The sequence below is a fragment of the Perca fluviatilis genome, chromosome 4, assembly GCF_010015445.1.
Source record: "Perca fluviatilis chromosome 4, GENO_Pfluv_1.0, whole genome shotgun sequence".
Lineage (NCBI taxonomy): Eukaryota > Metazoa > Chordata > Actinopteri > Perciformes > Percidae > Perca > Perca fluviatilis.
This window is the reverse complement of record NC_053115.1, coordinates 32,462,803-32,487,596: the sequence shown is the minus strand read 5'-3', so window position 1 is coordinate 32,487,596 and position 24,794 is coordinate 32,462,803. Positions and strand designations below refer to the sequence as shown.

Genomic DNA, 24,794 nt, shown 5'->3' with positions numbered 1-24,794 from the left:
TTCTGCGCGGGGAAAGTCACCGGACGACACCAATCTTCTGAACACAGCCATACTGCGAAATCCAGAGAGAGTTGTCTTAACTAGCTTTGTAGCAACTCATTTGGCAATGGCTTGAATGTAACTGACGTTCATTAATATCAAAAAGTTACGCACTGAAGCCTTAAACTGTGGCTCTGACATTTCTGTTTCGTCTCCTCAGACGAAAACACACATGAAAAGAAAACATTTGATTTGTTTTTCTCTCCTCCCGTTATGCAGATAGTTGAAGAAACAGTAACACGATCATTTTTTTGATAAGTAACTGTAATGTGATTACTGAGTTATCAACATGCATTTCAGACAAATGTAATCTGATTACAGTAATGATGCAAAATCCAACCCCCCCCTCCGTCTCTCTCTCTCTCTCTCTCTCTCTCTCTCTCTCTCTCTCTCTCTCTCTCTCTCTCTCTCCCTCCCCCCCCCCCCTTTCTCTCCACAGGGTGCTACTGAGGGTGCGGATGTTGTACTACCTAAAGGTGGAGGTGTTGGGTGACGCTACCAATCAAGCCCAGGAGGGGATACCAGCCAGGTATAATTAAACTTTATTAAGCAATATTCGCACAGGACTAGTATTACACAGGGACCTCTAGTTATTATTAATAACTGCGAAGGTTGTTGTGATCTTAATCCCGTGCAATTCTCTGCCTTGTCTGTAATTTGTCATGGTAAAAATTCCATCGCAAATGACCTACCATATTTTGCCAAACGCAGAGGTCGTGTGATAATAGTAGTCCATTGCGAATCTGCATCTCTGTGATTTATGGTCATATTGGCTGCGTTGGCAATTATAAATGAAAGTGTTGACATCATATCTGAATTTTTTGGGAATTTGTTCATTTTGCACAATAAAATCAAGTTTACACAATAAAATAAAATAATGTAAAAAAAAAATGATTGTGCAGGTGAAAACAAGAAAACCCCTAGGGGCTTATAGAAGGAATCTCACCTAAGGAAGAGAAAAACAATTATATATATATAATGAGCAATTACAATTAGAAGAGTCCTAAAATCTACAAATTGAACACAAGTAAGCACTGAATAAAAAAAATAATAAAAAAAAACAACAATCATAAGGTTGGCCAAATAAAACAACAAAAGGCATAACATAAATTACAAGAATATAGATTAACCTGTGGGATAGTATCAGTACATTCTAGTCAAATACAGACTTTACTTATCCTGCGGCGCCGCACGAAACAGAGACGTGATGGGGTCATTTCTAAATAACATGAAGTCTCCTGGTAATACTAATGCCATGCGAATGGGGCTTTAGACCGTTTGATCGATCTGTTGATAAACTGTCCTGACAGTTGATGCAAAATCTGGCAGGAGTCTGACGTGAATATGTATTGATCCCTTGAATGCTTTTGTCTTCCTGCTTCTTCGTTTTAGCAGTGAAATGAAAACGCAGGGATGACACCCACAGTGCTCAGGCATGACAACATGGCGTTGGACAGATTTCTGATTGAGCCACTGAGTGTTTGCTTGCTTGCTTGTGTTTTCAGTAAGCCAGAGTGTCAGTGTCACAGATTGATTGTTTTGCGTGCGCGTTTTGTTTTTGTTGACAGTAAACTGGAGGTGTCGCTACCCGACATCGACTACATAGAGATTCCAGCTACGTGGTGGGATGCCGAAGCTGACAAATCTCTCCTCATAGGAGTCCACAAACACGGTGAGGACTGGTTTCAACTTACTCTTAGATCATGTTTTCACATCTGTTCACTAGGGCTGGATCCCAATATTCGACTATTCGGATATTCGTTCGTAGGCCTGTAACAATTGTTACATAATCGCCGTTTCTTTGTTTAACAGCTATTAATTGCTAACGTTAGTCCTTAGGGATATAACTGTTGATGGTAATAGTCAATTTAATGTTCATTTAAGAAAGAAATACAGGCGCCCGGATAGCTCAGTTGGTAGAGCAGGCGCCCATATTTAGAGGTTTACTCCTCAACGCAGCGGGCCCGGGTTCGACTCCGACCTGTGGCCCTTTGCTGCATGTCGTTCCCCTTCTCTCTCCCCTGTCATGTCTTCATCTGTCCTGTCAATAAAGGCCTAAAAATACCCAAAAAATAATCCTAAGAAATACAATGTTTTATGATAACCGAGGCTTTGTTTACTTGTGTTACTACCTTATCTGGGTCACATGACAGTGATATTACCAAAAGATCTATCCTGGGTAGGGTTGGGTATCGTTTGTTTTTTTCCCCTGATACCGGTGCTAAAGCGAGACTTTTAAAACTGTGCCGGTGCCTGAACCGATACTTTTTAATAAAGTAAAAAAAAAAAGAAGGGTACTAAACAACAGTCGGCGACATAAAAAAATGGCTTTTTTATTGCTAAGGCCATATGGTCAAAATTAAAGATTTAATAATAATGTAATAACTATAACTTATAACAATAATTTATTTCACCAGTAAATTGCTGTTGAACGACAAAAACAGATGGGAAAAGGGTATTTTACAATAACTTTGAATGCCCCACGAGGATACCTGTTTCCAGTGAACGCACCGTCTGTGTTGCAGCTGCAGAGAAGACTGTTACGTCCCGGTTTTGGAATCCTCAGTGAAATACGTTCACACTTTACACTGTTTAACGTTAGCCGTCAGCATTTTTAGTTTAATCCAGCTGCTAGCTAAAGGTAGGATAACGTTACCTACTGTCGAGTGTAATGTAAAGTCAGGCACCGAAATGAGGCACCGACATTTTCGTTCTTATTCGGTCTCGTTAATACCGTTTACGTCGGCATTAACGCCCTATTGGCACCACGTTTCAGTACCCAACCCTGATCCTGGGAACATGTTTCTGTTTAGAAAAATACTGCCCCTATGTACACAGACACACAAAGCACAAATGAGCCATTTGAGTGACGCTTTGAATATTCGCTGTTGATTAGTACCGAAGCTTCCAAGCACAAAAACTGGTATTCGGGACAGCAGCCTTACTATTTATTTAAGTTTATACATTTGTTAATAACCGGAAATATTAATTTAATTCATTAATGTGGCATCTGCAGTTCATGTGTGTGTGGTGTGTTGTGCCCCAGACCATCATGGGACACTAAAACCCAAATTATTGTCGGCTCATTAGGAAGTGGATGATCCATCACCATCCTTTGCAAGTGGGTACTCGAGTCTGTGTGTGTCTGTGTGTGTGTGTGTGTGTCTGTGTGTAGTTTTTTTTCTTCTGTGTGTTAATGGGCTGTGTGTTTCCTTGGACAGGCTACGAGCGGTACAACGCCATGCGTGCAGATCCAGACCTGTGTTTCCTGGAGAGAGTGGGGATGCCAGACGTCACCGCGCTGTCTGCTGAGCAGGGAGGAGGGGAGGGGGCCCCCGACATGGCCGACAGGTATAGTACGCACACACACACACACACACACACACACACACACACACACACACACGCATTCGGGTTTATAAACCTAAAGTTGGACAAACCTGCCCACGTAGGACTGTTTACTGACACGTGTTAAAAGACTGCTCCTATGTATACAGACATGCGTACATAACGTTTTCTCCATAACAGAAAAAATGAATAAGAGTAAGAACAGCAAAAGGGTTTGACTTCAGCACCTCTATCGTAGATTTTTGAGGATGATAATAAAAGTGATATTTCAGGAAAAAAAAAAATATATATAGAATATCAGATGATATTCCCTTTTTTTACATAAATAATTATAAAAATGTTTGTCAATGCAAAGTTGCGAGTTGTAGTGAGGCAGTATGTTTTACAGTGGAAACATATAGTTGACTATCAAAGATAATGGTAAAAGTAAATGAATCATGACCGTAAAATTTGAACATCTTAAATAACCGCTTTAATTTAAAAACATTTTTTACATACCTTTCAGTAAACTGTTTGTTTTTACCAGCGCTGCCACTTCTCCGCCCACACGCCTGCTCGACATACTGAGTGCGAGGAACAATATTATTAGAAAAAAGGGTGACATCATAGTGCTAGCTATGTCGATGGCAACTAGATTGTGTTTTAATGATAGCTATGAATGGGGAAAGAGGTACATTTATATAGATGACAGACTGACACACAGGTACACGCAGGTGTTTTTCCTGTAAAGTGTTTGATTTTTGCCATAAGCTACCACTGAACTCTAAAAGGCCCATTTTCCATCCTCACAAGTCATTTTTTTCCCGGCTCGTTTCACTGTACTTAGAAGTCTTGCGAGAAGAAACCTACGGTGTACTGACAAAAGCCAGAGAGGAGTAATTGGCAGAGAGAGCGAGCAAAAAAAAAAAAAGAGGAAAGCGTCGGCATAGTGCGGTAAATGTATTTTCCGGGTGCTGCTGCTGCTCCGGCTGACGGCGGAGCTGCGAAGATGAGACGCACGCGAAGCTTTGATCATCTCGCTGAAGGAAAGGGAAGTTGTCGTTTGGCTTTATTACCTGTTCAACCTGAAGCGGTTCCCAGCCGAGCACAGCGACGCCGAGGCAGGAAGATCTTATAGTACCCAAATTTGAACTCTGCAGGCTTCCAACGCAGGTTTGAAACAGGACAAGGGAAAATAAATAAATAAATGAATAGGCAGACGGATGAATTTGTGCACACAGAGGACGCGGTGCAGTAAATGTGGCTGCTCAAAACCTGCAATAAAATGTTCACAAGCAGTGTTAAGACTTTTCCTCATTGCATTGGTGTGGGGAACACATTTGGTAGCTTAAAAGTTTTAGAATTTGGACCTGGAGCCATGCAAAAGAACTGTCAGTCTTTAAAGAAGTGTGCACACTCGGGTTGTAGAGTGACTTTCATTCCTCTTTGGGTAATGTTGTTTGGGTACAGGGTGGTTGGAAGTTGTTTTTAATGGTCTAAAAGTCAAATGTAAATATCCACAACAAGGTTAAAATAAGTAGTTGTACACAATGCTTCCCGCCTGCTTTATAATATATTTGCCTTTTAAAGGGGCACTCCAGTGATTTAGTATTGCACAACAATTATATATATATATATGTAATTTTTATTTGCTACGTTTATTTAGAAATCAGCTGCTTTAGCCAATTAAATTTTTGTATATGTTCAGTTCCAGGAACATCCAAGCTTTTTATTACCTTAAATTTGGCTTTGTGAAATGTGAAGATTTGCTCTGTACATAAGAAAGTGGTTTGAAGAATTCTTTGAGTCCAGCTCGGAAAGCAATGACCGATTTTATAAAAGAAGCATTTTCAGAAAGTGATCCAAATTCAACTTCTAATCTTATTAATATCTTTGTATTTTGACATTAAAGGTGCTCTAAGCGATGTTGGGTGACGTCACTTCTTGTTGACGTTCGAAGTATGGTCAAACAAGCTCGCCTCTCCCTCCTCCTCATCCCGTCCCCTCCCCCTCCCTTCCGCGCACTAAACCCAACCCCCACATCCTTCTTGTCGGTTATTTGCTGCAACACTGTTTGTTATGTTTGGTGGTGCAGGTTGCCGTGTGTGGAGCCTGGGCTGTCTACAGAGACCGCATTTTTTACAGTGTGTTCAGGGGACAGGCAGCTGGCGGATAGTGAGGAGATGTTGTAGCCTAAAAAACGCGTGACATAGCTTAGAGCACCTTTAACTGAGACTGAAATGTCTTATTGGGCTTCCTGTATACCTCACTAATACGTTGACGTAGCATTATTTTCTTTGTGGTTATTGTTTGAACTCCTCTCTTCTCCTGTTCAGTTAATATTGTGTTCCGTTATTGAGGCAGAAAAACAGTTTGTTTCGTTTTGGCCCTGTCATTCATACATTGCCATCAGCCAAATGTAGATGTGCTGTCACGTTCAGCTGCTCCGTCATTGGCTTGAAAACTTTTCCTCTTCACATTTTTTTTTGGTGCCTCAGAAAATTCTTCCTCCCAGCAGTTGCGCCGTGCACTCTCTTGTCTCAAATTGCATCAGTTTTCTTTACCTCTTATCGCGTTTTGACGGGTCGTGTTTTGACGGGCCTCGTTTGTTGCATCTCTGCATCATAACAGCTTTTTCTTGTTCTACAGTCATGACTTGTTCCGTTTTTTTCTTTAGTCAGACATCAAGAAAACTCAGTTTGTCTTGTGTTGGAAACAGTTCCTTCATTCAATCACTCACTATTCCCTATATAGTGTTTATTAAATAGTCTATATCTGGGATTGCTCCGGTGCCGCAGGAAATTCCGCCGGATGCGTGTGTTTTCGCCAGATGTCCGTCACCTTCCTCTTTCTTTGTGTTGTCATTCTAACCTCCGGTGGCTTTCTGAGGACTATGGTTAACTGCTCCTCAGATCTCTGCAGGGTAAATCCAGACAGCTAGCTAGACTATCTGTCCTATCTGAGTTTTCTCTTGCACGACTAAAACAACTTTTGAACGTACACAACATTGGTTATATTATATTTTTCAGCGGCACTGTTACTCCGTCTGGCGCTTAGCGCCGCCCAAGACGATTGTGATTGGTTGAAAGAAATGGCAATACACCAGAGCAACTTTTTCTCCCATCCCAGAAAAGATGTGTGGACTCGAGGAAGCGAGACTGAAACGCACTAAATAGCAATAACGCGGCTTCCACACAACCAAAAAAAGAAAAAAGATGAGATTTTAACTGTGTCGGGCTCGGACATAAATTTCTTAATGCCTGTCGGGCTCGGGCCGGGTTCGGACACGGCTTTGTCGGACGCGGGCCAGGCTCGGACAGAAAAATTCGGCCCGATCCGGACTCTAGTGTGGATGGTGTGGCAAAGCGAGACTAATTAAATAGAGAACTATATAGGGAACGACCAAACTAGATTTCGGACACTCACTGAAAACGCATCGTTGTGTGACTTGCGTCAGGAGATGCGGCGGTCATTTGTGTGACAGAGGCGGGCGCGGCCAGCATCATGTAGACAAACTGAAACAAAAATACTTTGAATACGTCCCTGAAACAAAAATACTTTGAATACGTCCCTGAAACAAACCGAGCACCCAGGAGGAGTAAAAGTAAAAGGGTGTGTGTGTGTGTGTGTGTGTGTGTGTATATATATATATATATATATATATATATATATATATATATATATATATATATATATATATATATATATATATATATATATATATATATATATATATATATATATATAGTATATATATATTTTGTATATATATATATATAGAGTATATATATATATATATGGATATCACATATATATATATATATATATATATATATATATATATATATATATATATATATATATATATGTATATATGTATATATATATATATATGTATATATATGTGTGTATATATATATATATATGTATATATATGTGTGTATATATATATATGTGTGTGTGTAAAATATATATACACACACTTATATACATTTTACATTTCCACTGTTAAGAACGACCACAAAAGCCCGCTCCGTTTTTCCGTTTCCGCGGTTGCTTCTGCTTCTTCTTCTCCTCCAGGAAAACACGGCCGCGTTGCATTGTGGTACACGGGAGCTAAATGTAGGGTACATCGTATGAACGCTCAAATTAGCTGTGCATTGTGGGGAATTTTTATAGTGGACTACATAGTGAATGAAATGAACCCCGGAAAATTCGAGCACCGCTACATAATGGCGAACGCACCTTTCTGTTGTCTCCTTTTTGTATTGTTTTTACGGCATGGACTGCTTTGATGCCTTTGTCATCATCTGTACCTACTTGTTTGTGTGCCACTTGTTTGTCTGTCTTAATCCCATTTGCCTAGGTCTGCTGTCATTAAAGATGTAACGTAATTTATTTATCTTTTATTTTTTTTTATTTTTTAACCATTGTATTTTAGGATGCCTATTGTCAGCTGGCAGTGGACTACAGCTGGACATTAGCTGTAGAGGCTAAAGCTGCTCCTTTTACTGTACAGTGAATTAAAGGGGACTGTCCACGACATTATAAACTAATGAAGTTACAGTGCACTATTTCCGTGATAGGGAACAGTTTTCGAACACTGCTAGTGTGTGTGTGTGTGTGTGTGTGTGTGTGTGTGTGTGTGTGTGTGTGTGTGTGTGTTGACTCTTCCTGTTTTCTATCCCATTTAATTTTGTCCTTACATTTGTTGGCGTCAGTCAAACAAGACATTGCTCCGTAGGACATTGTCTGAGCTATTAAAGCTTTTTTTGTTTCTTCTGTCAGCGTGTGCAAAACGGAGGAGGCGAAGGACGAGAGTGAAAGCAAAGCTGACGGAGGGGAGGACAGAGACGAGAGCAGCAAGGTGAAGAGCAGCATTATCTCTCTTTCTTTTATTCTCTATCTCAACCTAAGATTCTGTTCATTCCTTTATGGGTTCAATATTTACCTAATCGTAGTCCCTTGAGATAAAAAGTCCAATTTTTTTTTTGTGCTTGTATAGTTCAAATTGCCTTCGAATGTTTTGGATCTTTCCGTGTTGATGGGCAACAGACCCGTGTGGCCTCTGGGTACTGTAAAAACAATTGTGTAGAGTTAATGATGCATTTTAATACAAAACAACACTTTTAATACCAGAACAGATTGTATTACATGATGATGTGGTGATTTTGTGAATCTTTTTATTGCTTTTTTTTTTTTTTTTTAATTAGGTTACATTTATCTTTGCTTTTCTTCTGGTTTTCAAACTTCCGAGCACTACAGGTTGTCTGCAACAAAGTATTCTTAAGCTGCAGTAAACGCTGTTAGAACTCTAAACAAAATTAGTTTCAGGTAACTGATGTAGGACGTCATATTAGGGCGTAGGTTAAAACAATGTAATGACAAAGCAAGGGGAGGGGGTTTACGTTTTTTGGGGAAAAAACTCTGAATTTCTGTAGCCTGGATGCCAGCCGAACTTAGCCCCGCCCACAGCATTTGAGGTCGTGAAGTTCGGGTGATGATCCGTTGATCCGTTGTGGAGCAACTATGCTCGAACCAATCAAATTGTCAGGACGGGCTTTATACAATGATGAACAGATGATCAACAGTAACGTGATCAACCACGTCACCAAAGAGCGCTTTGGTTGAATTCGTTTACAACAAAGATGGCTGCCATCGCGTCTGTTACAGAAGATATCGACAGCGCATGAATTTTACCACACCCGTCCGCACGACACGGAAACTGCCGCCTCTGCCTTTGCTCTGTCGAAGGCTGCCTTTGACTTGCAGCTTCTGTGACGTCGGTCTCCGTTGCTCTGATTGGTTGTAGGTCTATCCAATTGAGTGCAGAGGCATTTTCTTTCCTGGTTCGGTTGAAACACGCCCCATAATGACAGCCCAATGGAGCATTATCAGACTCATATTCTGACTAGAATCTGAGTATGACGACGTCAGGCTAGAATTTCTGAGGTTAAAGTTGTAAATTTACTAGAGAGAAAAAAAAAAAAGATTATAAAGTCATACATTTGTGAGAATTTTGTTGTTGTTGTCAGTTAACCACATGGCTTCACATATATCTTAATGATCCTTTTGCTTTATATCAAATACCAAACATTCTTCTTTAACTTGTAAATATAAAAGTAATATTAATCATGACTTTTACAAATGTTTTGTAGTTGATCACCGTTTAAATTGTTGAAAACAATGAAATAACAATATGTAATTTGCAGATTTAAGTTGTTTGATGTTAAGATAATAATGGGTTTTACGTTTCCTCTCGTTTTGACACCATAACTTAGAATATGTGAATGTGATTTTGTTTTCGACAGGAAATGTTAGAGCTGGGCCATAACTTTGATGTCATTGTTTTTCGTCTCATGATATTGTATTATTATAGTATGGATGTTTTCTCTTTGGTAATATTTGTGTGCGTTTTGAATTCCCAGGGAGAGGAAACCTGCTCCAGCACGGATACCTCCGACAAGCCTGACAGCACCGGTCCAGGTGAGAGACACCGCCCACTTACTGCTCTTACATAAACACATTTGGTAATACCAAGAATGTCAAGTCAGTACACAGTATGCGTCCTCCACAAGCGCAGAGAAGCATCCTTAACACTTAAAGTGCTCATATTATGCTCATTTTCAGGTTCATAGTTGTATGTAGAGATTGTACCAGAATAGGTTTACATGGTTTGATTTTCAAAAAACACCATATTTTTGTTGTACTGCACATTGCTGCAGCTCCTCTTTTCACCCTGTGTGTTGAGCTCTCTGTTTTAGCTACAGAACTTCTGTTCCATCTTTGTTGGGAGTCGCACATGCGCAGTAGCTAGGTAAGGACTACTAGCCAGTCAGAAGCATGAGGATGAGGGCGTGCCACGCTAGCAGCTAGGCGAGCATTTTAACGTGTGTTACAAAATGACGCACGTCTGTCTCTGAAGTAAAGGCTGGACTACAATAGAGCTGTTTGGAGCAGTTTGTGAACAGTGTTTTCTGTTGGAGATGGTGAGTCCCTTTGGGGCGGACTTTGGGCTTTTTCACTTTGTAAACCGATACATGCACAAAAAAGATATGTAGCACAATACAAAAAGGGAAAAAAGCATAATATGAACACTTTCAGATCTCTAAACACACATGTATAGGGCTGTGTACCGGATTCAATACTTTTTAGGCACAGACCGAATATCCTCCTTAGTATCGATTATCGAAAAGTGCCTCATCATTCAATACCCAATTTCAATACCTGAGGAGTAAATCTCATCAGAGACAGTGAGCCAGTAAGCATTGTGGTAGAAATTGTAATACATAGGTCAAAAGTGCATACATACATCGGAACATCCTGTCTACACATTTTGTCTGAAACATTTGTATAGTAGTAAAGTAGTAGAAACGGCAGATTCAGAAGAAAGACTAAGCATCAGTATAGCAGATTAGTACATTTCCATTCTAGCATACAGCATGCTTCTTCCGAGATCTAATAAAGCTGCTGATTGGCTGTCTAACGTTACACGCCGTAGAGACACGCGGGAAAAACTTGTTACGTTACACAGAGACGGGGCTCACACAGTAGGAGCTGAAAAATTAATAAAAAGATTTGTGCCGTAATGTTGTAATTTCTTTTCCTTTTATATACATTTGGTATCGAAAAAAAGTATTGTTTAGGAACCGGTATAGACCTCACGGTATTGGTAATGAATATTTTTGAACGATACCCAGCCCTACACATGAATACATGCCCACTCGATAACTGTATAATGTCTTGGCATTTGCAGGTCTTAAAAGTAATTTGAAGCGATCATTTCAACTCATTATTTTTCTCTAATGAGTCCGACATCCCTTTAGAAAATAATATGATTTCTCTCCACTGGGCTCCATCTCCGCCTCCATTAAGTCCAAGAGGTGCTTCCCCACGACGGTTCATATCTAAACCCATTTCGCCTTTCAGCTGAAGTCTTCTTTTCACCGTTGCTCGCCGGTTGAAATGAGTTTCCCTGTCTCAGTGGGTACATTTAATGGCCATCTACTGTAATTGCTAAATGGCACTCTGGAGAATGACACGGAAAGACATCAACACTTGGATACAAATACCTTATTACCCATTGTTCTGGTGTAATTGAGGCGACATGACCGATACAGTAATATTGTAAAAGTCACCTGTGTTATTTCAACCTTTTCTTTCGTATTCAAAGCATACCAAACGTACTTTGAGTATGCGTTTATATTTTCAAAGATGGACACATTACACATTTTAAAACCTCAGGCCAGCTGTAGGTTATAGAGCCCAATCTACTTATTTGATTGATCTGTTATTGGCAATTTCTAGCTCGTTAGTTCTGTAGTTTATAGTGCGAATTTCAGGATCTGTTCATATCCAAGCTGAATTAAATCTTATATTTAATACATTCTGGATTCTATGTTTTAGAGTTAAACGTCTCACAAAGAGAAACCTAAATTCTTAGTCCTGTTTACTTACGCTACTTTTGACGAGATATTTCCTTATTTAAATGATTAGTTTGCAAAATGTAGGAGTAAAAAGCCCTTGTATGGCTGCTTTGTGTTAAGACAAAGGTTGTGGCTTATTGTGTTAAATATATAAAAGGAGAGGAAAACATGTCTTTTTTTTTTTTTTTTATGTAAGGCATCCGAAAAAGTATTGTTTAGGTACCAAAACTATTATTTTATAGGTAGCAGTATTAAAGGATTTCGAACAATACCCAGCTCTTCTGTAGAATGGATTTTTTATGGAAAACATAATTTCTCCCCACCCAGACTCCCAGATGTCAGGTGACTTGTGCGCCCAGGATGCGACATTGGTCACCACCACCACGACAACGGGAACAGGGACTGGGGTGGCGTCTCTCCATGTGGTCCAAGCCCGGCCCCTCTGGCCCACCGGCCCCGCCCTGACGGCCCGTTTACGCCGCCTGATCACCGCCTACCAGCGCTTCACGCTGCGCCGCGAGCCGCTGCTCCGGCACGACTTCCTGCTCCACGACGGCCTCGTCGGCATGGGGATGGGAGGGGCCGCAGCCGGAGCCGCTCACAGCCATCACGCCGCCGGGCCGCTGGCGTGGCAGCTGGGCGAGGAGCTCAGGCGGTGCTCGGTGGTCGCCACGGAACCCGACCCCTTGTTCCTGGAGTGGCAGAGAAGGTAACCATGTTGGACATACTCCATACTATCAGTGTCGGCTGTTTGAAGATCAATATTGTATCAGTGTTAGGGCTGCACGATATGAGGTTAATATCTAACTGCGATTATTTTTGACTGATATTGCGATTGCAATATGATATGTTTTAGGTGGACTCGTCGAGAGCAAGCAGATTTTTACCGCACCGTGTCATCATTCGGGGTGGTGTACGACCCAGAGAGGAAGTCCTTCGACTGGTCCCAGTTCAGAGCGCTGGCCCGACTGGAGAGGAAGACGGACGAGAGTCTGGAGAAATACTTCAACTCCTTCGTCAACATGTGTAGGACGGCCTGCAAACTGCCTCCGAGGAAGGAAGAAGGTATTGAGTCTGAGTGTTAGGGCTGAACGATTTAAGAAACAATCTAATTGCGAAATTACGATTAGATATTGCGATTACGATTAGATTTGCGATTTTTATTTTAAGTAACTGATTTAAGTTCAATATTGTCTGTGTAACCGATAAAAACATGTCATGGAACATTAGAACATGAGACGCCATCAAAACTGCTCTATATTGTTATGCGAAGAACATACGTATAGAAATGAATTTCCAGCAATAAGGGATATGTAACATTAAAAAAACAGTAAATATAATAATGAAAAGAGGAATAAATAATGTTAAACCAAATGTTACACCAAACATTCACCTAAATATTCACATTCGACGAATCGCAGTCTTTACGATTAGCTAGTCGTATTCTTTCAAATCGCTTTCGATTTGAAAACGATTAATCCTTCAGCACGCGCTTCTTTAGTAGAAGAAGATGAACGTGAACATCGAAGTGTTTCTGCAGCGTTGTGTGTGTGTTGGAAAGTACAGATGTTTGTATCTTTTGAGGACTCAAGAAGTGTGTGTGTGTGTGTGTGTGTGTGTGTGTGGTCACATGTGCTATTTAAACATGACCGGCATGGCCTGAACTTGAAGAAACTTTGCTAATTTAATTTACCTTGTTAATGTGGTTATTAAAACAGGAAGTTCAGGGTTCCTGCTTTGTTTTAATAGCCACATTTAGCTGTCTTTTTTAATAAATACAAGTCAAACACTGCATTATTATTTACAAGTTAATGTTGTCATTGGGGTGTAGCTGCAGCCCTCATGTCCCTCCTGGGGACCTCGTTCCTGGGGAACATTACTGCCCCATGCTGGTGGGAGGATTCAGGTGATCTTTATTGACAGTTCATTTACAGTTCAGTACATTCAGTTGAGTCCCAAACTCAATAAACAAATTAGAAAAATGTGTGAGTGTAAGGACATATTACAACATGTGAAATGTGTATCATCATAAATGTGACCTGTCAAATGACTTTAAACTGAGTTTTTATTTGCCACAAATTGCACATTTTAATGTTAAAAAAACCCATCAGGATCTGGAAACTATTTTTCTGATTGGTGACAGGAGGATGTACATCACACTCAAAGACAGGGCTGACTCCTGCACATACAAACACACTTGAAGTTATTTTAATTTTTTTTCTCTCACTACCTTCATCTCTGCATCTCACCTACCTTCTCCATGCATCTCACTGCCGCTGCTCAATGTTGACACTCTCTCTCTCTCTCTCTCTCTCTCTCTCTCTCCCCCTCTGGCCTTCCCTCTGGTTTCCTCCAGGGCTGGTGGATCCCGCTGTGCTGGTGGAGCCTCTGACCGAAGAGAGAGCTGCCCGGACTTTATACCGCATCGAGCTGCTCCGGAAGATCAGAGAGCAGGTGGGCTCTTTGCAGGAACAAAGCTTCATCATTAATACTACTTTTCACTGTTGCGACTCAGAAAAATTGACTTCAAAGTTCATCTTCAACACAAGAGAGCAGAGTGCATTGATGGATGCACATGGACCTTATTTATCTCTCGGCTTTTTATCTGTAGCTTCTGACCGATGCGTGTTGTGTCAGAAGTAGCTCCTTTCTTCTAGTGTCATAAATAAAACTACAAAGTCTGGTGAAGATAGACATCCATAAATCTATCTAGAATTCATATAAAAAAAAAAAAAAAACTTCCTACACCCTAATATTTTGCCTCATAATAATCTTTTAAGATTAGTTTTCTACAACAGTGATCCAGTTGTTTGTACATTCGTAGGTACAGTGCAATGCCTCAGATTCTCCAAAATGTAAACAGCGTCAGGCTAAAAGTTGGCGCTCAGGTGCAGCTAACTCGTTGCATCCTGTTTGCATCACCCAAAGCATGATAGGAACTGTGCTGGCAGTGCTCAAAATGTATTCATCCTAAAAGCAAATGAGTAAGTAAAACAATAAGATGTTATGTTATGCCTTTATTATCAGTCTTCACTAGAGAGATGCCAGGAAATGAGGGGAACTAGGGACACGGTTCATGGTCGACATCTTAAACTTTGAGGCCACCGGGGTGCCCCATCTGTGATTTATTTTTTGTGGGGGGGGGGTAGGTTAATTTAGGATCCCATCAACATGGTTCCTATATTAATGGACACTTTATCTATTCTTATTCAGATATTTGCTGTGTCTTGGAAACCTGTGAACATTCATGCAAAAAAAGACCAAAACTTTCAGTGTCCATAACACTTTGTCATAAAACTGCCCCTATACTAGAACATACCACTCGCATAGCCTAACCTAGCCATGACATTTACCAAGGCTGGTTTTCAGTGGGGTCCTAAAAAGTCTTAAATTACGAAATCTAAATTGTGGGCCTTAAAAAGTCATAAAGTCGCTGAAGTTCTGAAGTGTTCTAGGTCTTAAAGCTTTAGTGCCTAACTTTTTGATATTAACGTCCGTTACGTTCAAGCCATTGCCAAATGAGTTGCTACAAAGCTAATTAAGATTATCAGCTCCACACAACTCTCTCTGGATTTCTCAGCATGGCTATGTTTACAAAATGGTGTAGTTCGAGTGAAGATAATTACCTCTTCTAAAGAGTCCATCATGTTTTTTTAATCCTCCCTGTCCTCCTTGGCTACTAGCAACTGTGTAGAGTAGGGGTGGGGGTTCCCATGGCATGGAAATTTCACTTTATGAGTTTTTTTTAACATTAATATGAGTTCCCCCAGCCTGCCTATGTTCCCCCAGTGGCTAGAAATGGTGATAGGTGTAAACCGAGCCCTGGGTATCCTGCTCTGCCTTTGAGAAAATGAAAGCTCAGATGGGCCGATCTGGAATTTTGCTCCTTATGAGGTCATAAGGAGAAAGGTTACCTCCCCTTTCTCTGCTTTGCCCGCCCAGAGAATTTGGCCCCCCATGAGAAAGAGCCATCATGGCTTTCAAACGAGCAAAGTGGCAGTTGGTCAAGGCCACACCGCTACTCCCCTCTCCTCCTTCAATAGGTTCAAGGGGTTAAAGCGAACAGAAAGAAGCTTCTACGGGCTGTGTTGTGCTGATAGATGTCATGGAACTTTACATTTATTCTTTAAATCTCTAATATTTTACACTCACACCTTGTGCCTTTCCGCTCTCCGAACTTCTTCCTTCCCTCAGGTTCTCCGTCACCCGTTGCTCTCGGCCCGCCTCCAGCTGTGCCGCCCCTCCCTCTACCTTCCAGTCTGGTGGGAGTCTGGCAAACACGACCGCGACCTCCTGATCGGGGCGGCGCGCCACGGCCTGAGCCGCACCGACTTCTACATCCTGAACGACCCCCAGCTGAGCTTCCTGGAAGCTCACAGGAACTACGTCAGGGGGCACCCAGCTCATCTTCACCCCCAGAGCCACCACCACCCGGGCTTGGTGACTCACTCTAGCATCACTTCTTCGTCGTCCTCGTCTAATCCGCAGCTGCCTCTGCCTCACTGCTGCCTGTATGATTCGGGTCTGGGTCGCCACTCCCCTCAGCCCCCCGAGTATCCCCACCAGTCCTCTCACCACCACCACCACGCCCACCACCAGCATCACTCCGTGCCTCCATCGGCTCCTTCTCCTTCCTCTTCCTCCTCCTCTCACCCTCACCTCCAACCTCTGCCGTTGGACGCCCAAAATTCTGCCTCCCCAAGTCTGGGAATAGTTCCTGGCTCCCGGGGAGATTTCCTCGACTGTCCCCCTCTGGATGAAACCCTGGAGCTGGGTGTGCTGCAGCATGACCCCCTGTCTGCAGATGCTTTACACGGAGGGAAGGCGTCCAAAGACGCCCTCAACGGTTTCCCGTTCAATTCGGCGGCGGGGGGCCAGAGCATGCTCAACTCGTACGGCGTGGGGGGAACGGACCTCGATTTGAAACTAAGGAGTGACGTGCTTGTAGGTGAGCAGGGCTCCTCAGAGGAAACGGGCCTGATGGCGCCATCAGTGGAGCTGGATCAGTTACAGGTACACACTGTGCTTAAAATCTGTGTTCTCCTTATTCGTATAGTCCAGGGCTCAGCCACCTTTACGGTCAAAAGAGCCATTTTTTGACCCAAAGAAATTTGTCTGGAGCCGCAAACCTATTCAATTCTTATAATAATGGTAACACAGTTAATTTAGAATCAGAATCAGAAAAGGTTTTATTGCCACAATAAGTTACACTTATGTGGAATTTGCCTTGGTGAATGGTGCATCCATAAACAAACAAACGTATTAAACATGAATATGAAATAAACAATAAATACAGACACAAATATGCATACATAAATACAGTATATACATACAAAATAACTGTTTCATAAGGAAAAAAGAGACTGAATGGGTGCATGGGCAGATGTATATTCCAGGATGAAGGTTAGTGCAGATGTGTAGTGACTAGGGATGGGTGGGTCAGTGACAGTGTCGGGAGGGGGTCTGGGGCCTTGTTTGTGAGGCTGACTGCAGAGGGGAAGATGTTTTTGTGGCGTGAAGTTTTGGTCCTGATGTAAGTTTCAATTAGCCTATCAACATTACTAATGGTTCTAAATGAGCATTTATTAATATGGTGATGTTTGTTCTTTGACGGTCTTTGATGAGAGGCATCTCTTTAATTCTCTGAACAATCACAATTTACAAACTAGCAGCAGCAGTAGTGGGGTTTGGAGATTTGATCCAATTCTTAAAAGTACATTCGCTCTGGTCCGCTTCTGAAATTCTCTCTTTCTCTCATACCCAGCTGAGTACTTTCAGCAGATGCAGTGTTTGATCTGCTTGTTCTGGAAATGTCTTTTATAACACATTTTTTTGATGTTTGCCAGTTCTTTGCTGCAGATCATGCAGAGCGGTAAGCCATCAGCTTTGGCGGTTAAAGCAAATTAATCTGTCAATGCACTATTCATTTCTTCATTTTCTCTCAAGACTTTTCTTTTTTGGGGGGGGGGGTTTACCCATAACTAGTCTATGGAAACTACATTTTTTAGAGGTTAAGGTGCCTGGCCGTCAACAATAATAAATTAAAGGTACCCTGCCACATGTATTTCATTACTTTGTGGTAATGTCTGAAGTTCTACCATGGACTCTGTAACATCTTTTTGTGGAAAAAAATGCCTTGATTACCTTGTTTCAAGCCATTCTAGCGTGGTATAGAAAGCCTGCAGGAAGATTTGTGCCAGTTCTCATTGCTATTCAACAAGCTAAGCTGCTTGACTCTGATTGGCTAACAGCTGGCCAATGATCGCCTGGCTATCAGCATCCTTTACCCAGTGCGACTGGGCATGCTTATGACTAGTAAGGAGCTCAGGCAACACCACGTCAGACTGACCAGCTTTTGTAATTGGCCTTATTTCTCCGTTTCTTTCTTTTCATTGGCTAGAGCTGACAGAGGAGGGAGCAGTTCATTTTCACATTCACCACATAACACAAACACATATGGACCTAACATATTTCCAAAAAATACAAGTAAAAACGGTTTTGTGTGGCAGGGCAACCTTAAATTTAAAATAAACATTATACATTTCCATTTAAGTTGTCAAAGCCACAGGGAGTCACTGGTTTAGTCTGTAAACTGTGGAGCTGCAGGTGGCCTGCCCCTGGTTTAGTCTGTGATATGTGAGGAAATGATGACAGATCCACGTTTGTGTGCGTCATCATCATCTTTTATACATCCATCCCCTTTGCCCCTGCAGGCTCCCTGGGACGGCACGGACCACTCCAGTCCAGCTCACCACATGTTCAATGAATCGGATCCCATCCTGGGTCCTCCCACTCTGGAGACCGGCTTCCTGGAGGACGAGGAGGCCCAGGGGGGAGACCGGGGAGGGGAGGAAGGGGGAACTCTGGAGGAGTGTCTGGGCCTTCCACCCTCATCCTCCCCCTCCCACCCGTCTGCAGGAGATTCTGTGGAGCCGCTGTCCTCAAGTTATATGCTCTTCAAGGTAGGCCTGTAACAATTATTACATAATTGTCTAATCGCAATATGTTTACATAATCGCCGTTTCTTTGATTAACCAATTTTTACATTATCTGGGTCACATAACAGGGATATAAGCAAAAGATGTATCCTGGGAGTCATTCAAAACATCATTTGTTTGAAAAATAAATACATTAATGCATTTTTTTTTTTTTTGACTGAAAGAGACAATTATATTGTCAATCGCAATTATTTCTGAGACAATAAATTGTACAGTAAAATTTTGAATTGTTACAGCTCTACTTTAAGGTTGGTTTTTGTATCATGTGCCATCAGGGTAACATTAGCAACTTGCAGAGTTAATCATATCAGATCTGAAATAAACGTCCGTATAGTGGTGTTTTCAGTGGGACAGGCAATGGACAAACAAGCCAGTGGTTCTATGAAATTCATTATTTAAGTGTTGAATTGATAATAAAAAAGTAAAGTGGGTGTACTGAGAAAACGGGTTCGTCTTCAAAGGTAGCTAATGTATCAGGATATTCAGGCAGCTTTTCAAAACAGATCAAACTATTCTTTCGGTGAAGAAATGAAATGAATGGGTCGTACTTCAACTGAGACTAACGTGTGTCTGGGCCAGGACTGCTTGAAGAGAACTGTGATAAACATATTTGAATGGCTTTGTGCCGAACACTGAGGCCTTTGGCTCTCTCTGGCTGTTAACATTATGGAAATGTTTAACTAATGAGAGAAAACACCAGCTGTTAAAAGAAGACCACGGTGAACTGAGCAAGTCTGTTATTTTAAGACTAATATTTTTTCTGATATACTGTATATATTTTTAATTTATGCAAAATCACAAGTAAAATAATCACACTGACGATCAATAAGTCACGTTCCACTGGTATCATTTACATCAAACTAAAGTCTTCGTACATACAAAGGAAAACATGTATTTTTTTTTTTTTTTATTACAATGTGTTAAACCTTTGTAACTAGCATTTTTTTAAAAACCATAACTCAAGACCCTTTTGTTTTCTGTATTCAGGACATTGGCGTGAGCGAGGAACCCAGCGCAGATCAAACGGACCTGTCAGCGAGCCCCCCTCCTCCCTACGTCCCCCCTCCTCCCCTCTCTCTGTCTGGCATCACTGGCCACGAGCCGCAGGATAGGCTGGGCCACTCTGACGTCGCCGAGAGCCTGGCCAATGCCGTGGAAGGAGGAGAAGGCCAGGAAGTAGGCGTAGGGTTCGAGTTTGATGACAAGGAGGAAGAAGTGGAAGACTTGTCCAGGGCCGCCATGGAGCACAACTTGGAAAAACAGAGCGATCACTGTCTGGGAGGAGAGGAGTGTGATGCAGACCAAGGTATGTCAAAAATACTGCTAGTTTTTACAATGGATCCCAAAACTAGTTCCTTTTCCTTAAGTGGCTGTAAGGGGTGGCAGATAGTAGGGCTGCACAATTAATCACAGTCGTGTCAAAAAAAATATTTGTTTGTTACAGATCCTCGCACAAATCACACCATAATCTTTTTAAATTTCTTTTAATTTTCAATGAAAATGAGAGTAATGATACAAAAATGATCATTCTCTCCAATATCGTGAATCATATCGCAGTATCAGTCAAAATAATCGCAATTAGGGGCGACCTCTAGTAGAGTTTAGATTCTCTGCCCGAGCCTGAACCGGACCTGACCCGACCCACGGGCCGGGCCAATGTTTTACACCGCTATAATCGGGCCGGGCCGGGCCCTTGATCAAGCATTTGTGTTTTTTTAATCATTACTTTATTAGCCTTATTCGGTGGGGAGAAAGCTATGCTTCTCCAGCTTCTCGCGTAGCTGTGGGTGTATGTCCTTCACTGACTTGAGTGTGAGGTAAACTGTGCTGATATTGTGTCTCCCTCCTCTGCAGCGCTGTTGTCGGCCAGTGCGTCAGCATGCAGACCGTGGCGAAGGACAGTATTAATTAGGTGATCGAGACAAGAAAGTCTCCTATATGGTTCCAGGGCTTTGATTAGGTTGCTGCCTTGATCTGTTACCCACACTATTCGGCTAAGAGCGACGGGCGAGTTTTAAAATTTTTTTTTTTATGTTCCTTCATTTGCATCTATATGCGATCCATTCCATTCGGAATAAACAAACCGCGCAATTTACTTGCTTCGTCCTTGTTGCATTACCGGTATTTATTAAGATAATTCTAAACAGATTTCCCTACTTCAAACAACTCTGAATTGTAGTTGAGAACGTCAGTTATAACAGCCCACGTATTTAAAAAAAAGTCTGGTTTAAATCGGGCTCGGGCTCATAATTACAGTTAATATGTCGGGCCGGGCTCGGACACAACGTGCACAGGCTCAGGTAGGGTCGGGCTCACCCAGTAGAGTGTGCGCCCCATGTAGGCTGAGTCCGTGGCCCTTTGCTGCATGTCGTCCCCCCTCTCTCTCCCCTTTCCTCTCTTCAAGCTTTCCTGTTGATTAAAGGCCATGAAAAAGCCCCAGAAAATAATCTTTAAAAAAAATAAATAATTGCAATTCCATATTTTCTTTTGTAAAATTAGTGTGATTTCAAATTTGTTTGTATCATTTTCGTTTTGTTGTACATAATGTAAATTGAATGTAAATCAATACATTTCCATAATCTTATCCTCACAGGCGCAGACCAAGGTTTGGGAGTCATGGATCCACCCATGGACGGGATCGTGCCAGAGCCGGGCCTTGGAGAACAGGACGAACAAGACCTTCAGGAGAGCTTCGACCAGGCCGAGCATGAAGTGGAGTTGCCGCGAGACGTGCATCCGTATCTCGGGAAGCTGGGACAGGAGGGTAGCCTCGCGTGTCCTGAGTCTATTGAAGAGCCTGGAGAGGAAGTGGGCGGGTTGATCCTGTATCAGACGGTGGAGGAAAACTCTCTTGACACCGAAACGTTGATGGGCAGCGCAGCTGGAGAGGACGGACCAGCGGAGTGCGCAGATCTGGCAGATCAAGTGGACGAGATCTCTGAAGGGCAGATGGATCACGTTTCTCTTATGGATGTCGCAGTGGTTGGACCCGGCGATGAAACGGCAGCGAGCCAATTCGACGTCAAACCCGACGAGATGGTGCTGCAGAGCGTTTACTCGGAATACGCCCAACCCTCCTGCCCTACTGCGTCTGTCTCATCCCCCACAGTCGCATCAAAGTCTGATGAAAGCACCGCAACGAGCGGCGGCGCCGGAGTCAAAAAGGAAGTCTCCATGGATCAGGCGAACTACGAGGGTACAGTTGAAGATCTGAACTCGCCAGACCACAGCAGGGACTGTAAGAATCGAGTCCTGACATTCTCCCTTCATCCAGAGAGCAAAGACGATCTGCTCGAGCAAAATGAAATCAGAATTGCCCCGACTCTACCTGCAAACAGTATTGACACGAAGCCGCCCGATCTTAAATTTTCTCTGTTATCAGACCGAGGTGTTGAGAAGAAACCACAGCAACTGGAGCTGCCAGTCAAGGTAGAGGAGACCAAGACGGCTGTCGATGTCTACCCCGACAGCTCCGAACTCAAACATGGAAAATTCCTTTCCTACTGCGTGAAGTCGGAAAACGTGGTGACCAAAGCTGAGCAGTTAGACTATCCTGTCAAACCAGAAACGCCGGAGACTAAAGCCGAAGATCTAAGCTTTCCCGTGAAGCCTGAGAGCTTGGACCGTAAACCCGAAATCCTGCAGTTCGCCGCCTACTCAGAGGGCGCCCAAATCAAATCTGAAGCGAAACCAGTAGCCCTCCAGTTCGCTGTGTATACAGACGGAGCTAAGCTGAAGACTGAGCCCGAGCCAGAGGATTTAAGGTTAACGGCCTTCCCTGACACCTCTGCCATCAAGCCCGAAGCCAAGCCAGAGGCTCTGGAGTTCCCGACCTACCCAGACAGCTCGGAGATCAAACCCCAGGCCAAGCCGGAGCACCTGGAGCTGACAGCGCTACCCCAGATCAAAGCCGAGGCCAAGCGAGAGCTGCTGGAGGCAGACAGCACCGTCCTGACCCCAAAGCTGGAGCAGGCAGACGGGCTGCTGGACGCCTCGGAGAGTCTGGGGGGGAAAGGCCCCGTGAAGGAGGAGAGGCCATCTACACCAGGTGAGAACACTCAGACCTGGCGAAAGACCGTTTTTTTTAGAACCGTTCAATATTTGTTAAAGGCAAAATATGTGTCAAACCATTCTGAATTTAATATTGTGGTGCTACATGTTGCAGCCTACAAATCCTATCCTACAGACTGAAGAAAAAAAAAGTCTTTTGTTTGGGACTGATCCTCGCAAAAAAAAAGTACTTTAATATTTTTCAATGAAAATGAGAATAATGATAAAAAAATTTGCATTCCCTCCAATATCGCAAATTATATCAATCAAAATAATCGTAATTAGATATTTTCCTCATATCGTGCAGCCCTACCATTATTTGCAAACCACATGAAGCGTAGTGTACTGACGTTTGCATTCTTGTTGTCACAATGTTGTTGTGATTGTTAGGATTGAATTAAAATGCAATGGTATTTAAAAAAAAAAAACAAGGCATATTGTTGAGCTCCAACCTGTCCCCCTCCCCTCCAGTGGCCGTGGTGGAAGGTTACGCGGGCAGCCCCAGGTTTGCAGCTCCTATTTCCATGTGTGAGATCCCCGACAGCCTCCATGACACCCGGGAGCCCACCATCGCCCAGTTGCTGCAGGAGAAAGCACTGTACTCGTTTTCTGAGTGGCCCAAGGTACTGTGATGTCATTATGTGTCTAAATGTGTCATTATGTGTCTTTTGCTGCAGATGTTAACTACTAAATGTAATCCTCCAATCTATGCAACAAAACCTTTTTTTTTTCAGCAACAAAACGTACTATACCATGAGCTACAGGCAATTCTTTTTTTTTCTTTTTTTAAATGTCCTTCTTTTTCCTTTCAGCTCTTAATGATTTTCAGCCAAAAATAGTCACGTTCTATTATTTCCCCCCCTGATATCATGTCACCATGCAGCCAGAAGTTGTTGTATTTTCTGCTGTAAGAAGACAACGACCACTGTCGTTTACAGTGAGCAATGTTCAGAACGTCCTCCTGCTATAGTACGATAAAAATGGGTAGAAAATGCAAGTGAGGTGCTGATTATTAATTTTTTACTTTCATCTAAGGCCCTGTTTACACGTATACGCTCACGGGTGAAAACGTAAAAATATTTGATCAGATGTGCCTTTCGTTTAGACGGCGACGGCGTTTTTGGGGCTTAAAAACGCAAAAAAGTGAAACCACCCTCCAGAGTGGAAATCTTAAAAACGCACCACCGTCGGGGAAAAAAACGCACTGTGTGCGTGTGTGCGTGCGTGTGTGTGCGTGTGTGCGTGTGTGTGCTGTGTGTGCGTGTGTGTGTGTGTGTGCATTGTTTGGAGTAATAACTCCACCTCTACGCAGGCAGACTTGGTGGTGATGTGTGGCAGTGCTTCACACTACCACCTAGCCGCTGATGTGCATACTACATAGAATTTCACACACTCTGCGTCACCATATGCACGCAGATTTCCTCCCCCCCAAATGCTCGTCTAAACGCGGAATAAAAAGTGAGAACCCAACGCCACTTTTGCGTTTTCTCTTCGGATCGTTTCCGTCTAAACATAGCCTAAGTGCATGTTTGTGCTATTATCACTATTATCTTTTAATCTAATGTTCACTAATTCCTTAAGTATCTAAAAAGATAAACATTTTCAAATAAAAGAAAACAATATAAATGCTTTGCTTGTGTTTTTGTGGAACACTTGCTCTCATTGTGTCAGAGTTAAAAAGAAGGGTTTGGGGGGGAGGGGGGTGTAACATTATTGGGGGTGCACTAGTAGCTACGCTGCCGGCCGGCAACAGTGATGAAATATAGAGTAGGTGTTGTGGGTCGTGAGCGTGGTCCCATATGAACAGACAATGCTGGAACAGCTGGAAAACAGTTGTCAACAGTAACGTTTCGTTAGTGAATGCAGCGTGTTGTTCCTTTTTGTAGCAACAGTTTGCTTTATTTGCAATGTTGCCTCAAACGCATCATATCTCTTACAATTACATTCCAGGATA

General features: G+C 42.5%; 1 protein-coding gene across 1 annotated transcript in view; it reads left to right on the top strand.

Moving 5' to 3' along the window:
- Window positions 1–24,794, top strand: part of chd6 (chromodomain helicase DNA binding protein 6) — a 167,259-nt gene that overhangs the window by 135,929 nt on the left and 6,536 nt on the right. The window contains exons 27-40 of the mRNA XM_039797126.1: window positions 479–568; window positions 1,608–1,711; window positions 3,261–3,390; window positions 8,155–8,233; window positions 9,795–9,852; window positions 12,120–12,501; window positions 12,649–12,857; window positions 13,624–13,698; window positions 14,149–14,246; window positions 15,987–16,805; window positions 18,506–18,754; window positions 19,778–20,096; window positions 21,384–22,838; window positions 23,312–23,463. Coding sequence (XP_039653060.1) covers window positions 479–568; window positions 1,608–1,711; window positions 3,261–3,390; window positions 8,155–8,233; window positions 9,795–9,852; window positions 12,120–12,501; window positions 12,649–12,857; window positions 13,624–13,698; window positions 14,149–14,246; window positions 15,987–16,805; window positions 18,506–18,754; window positions 19,778–20,096; window positions 21,384–22,838; window positions 23,312–23,463 — 4,219 coding nt within the window. The remainder of the gene's footprint in view (window positions 1–478; window positions 569–1,607; window positions 1,712–3,260; window positions 3,391–8,154; window positions 8,234–9,794; window positions 9,853–12,119; window positions 12,502–12,648; window positions 12,858–13,623; window positions 13,699–14,148; window positions 14,247–15,986; window positions 16,806–18,505; window positions 18,755–19,777; window positions 20,097–21,383; window positions 22,839–23,311; window positions 23,464–24,794) is intronic.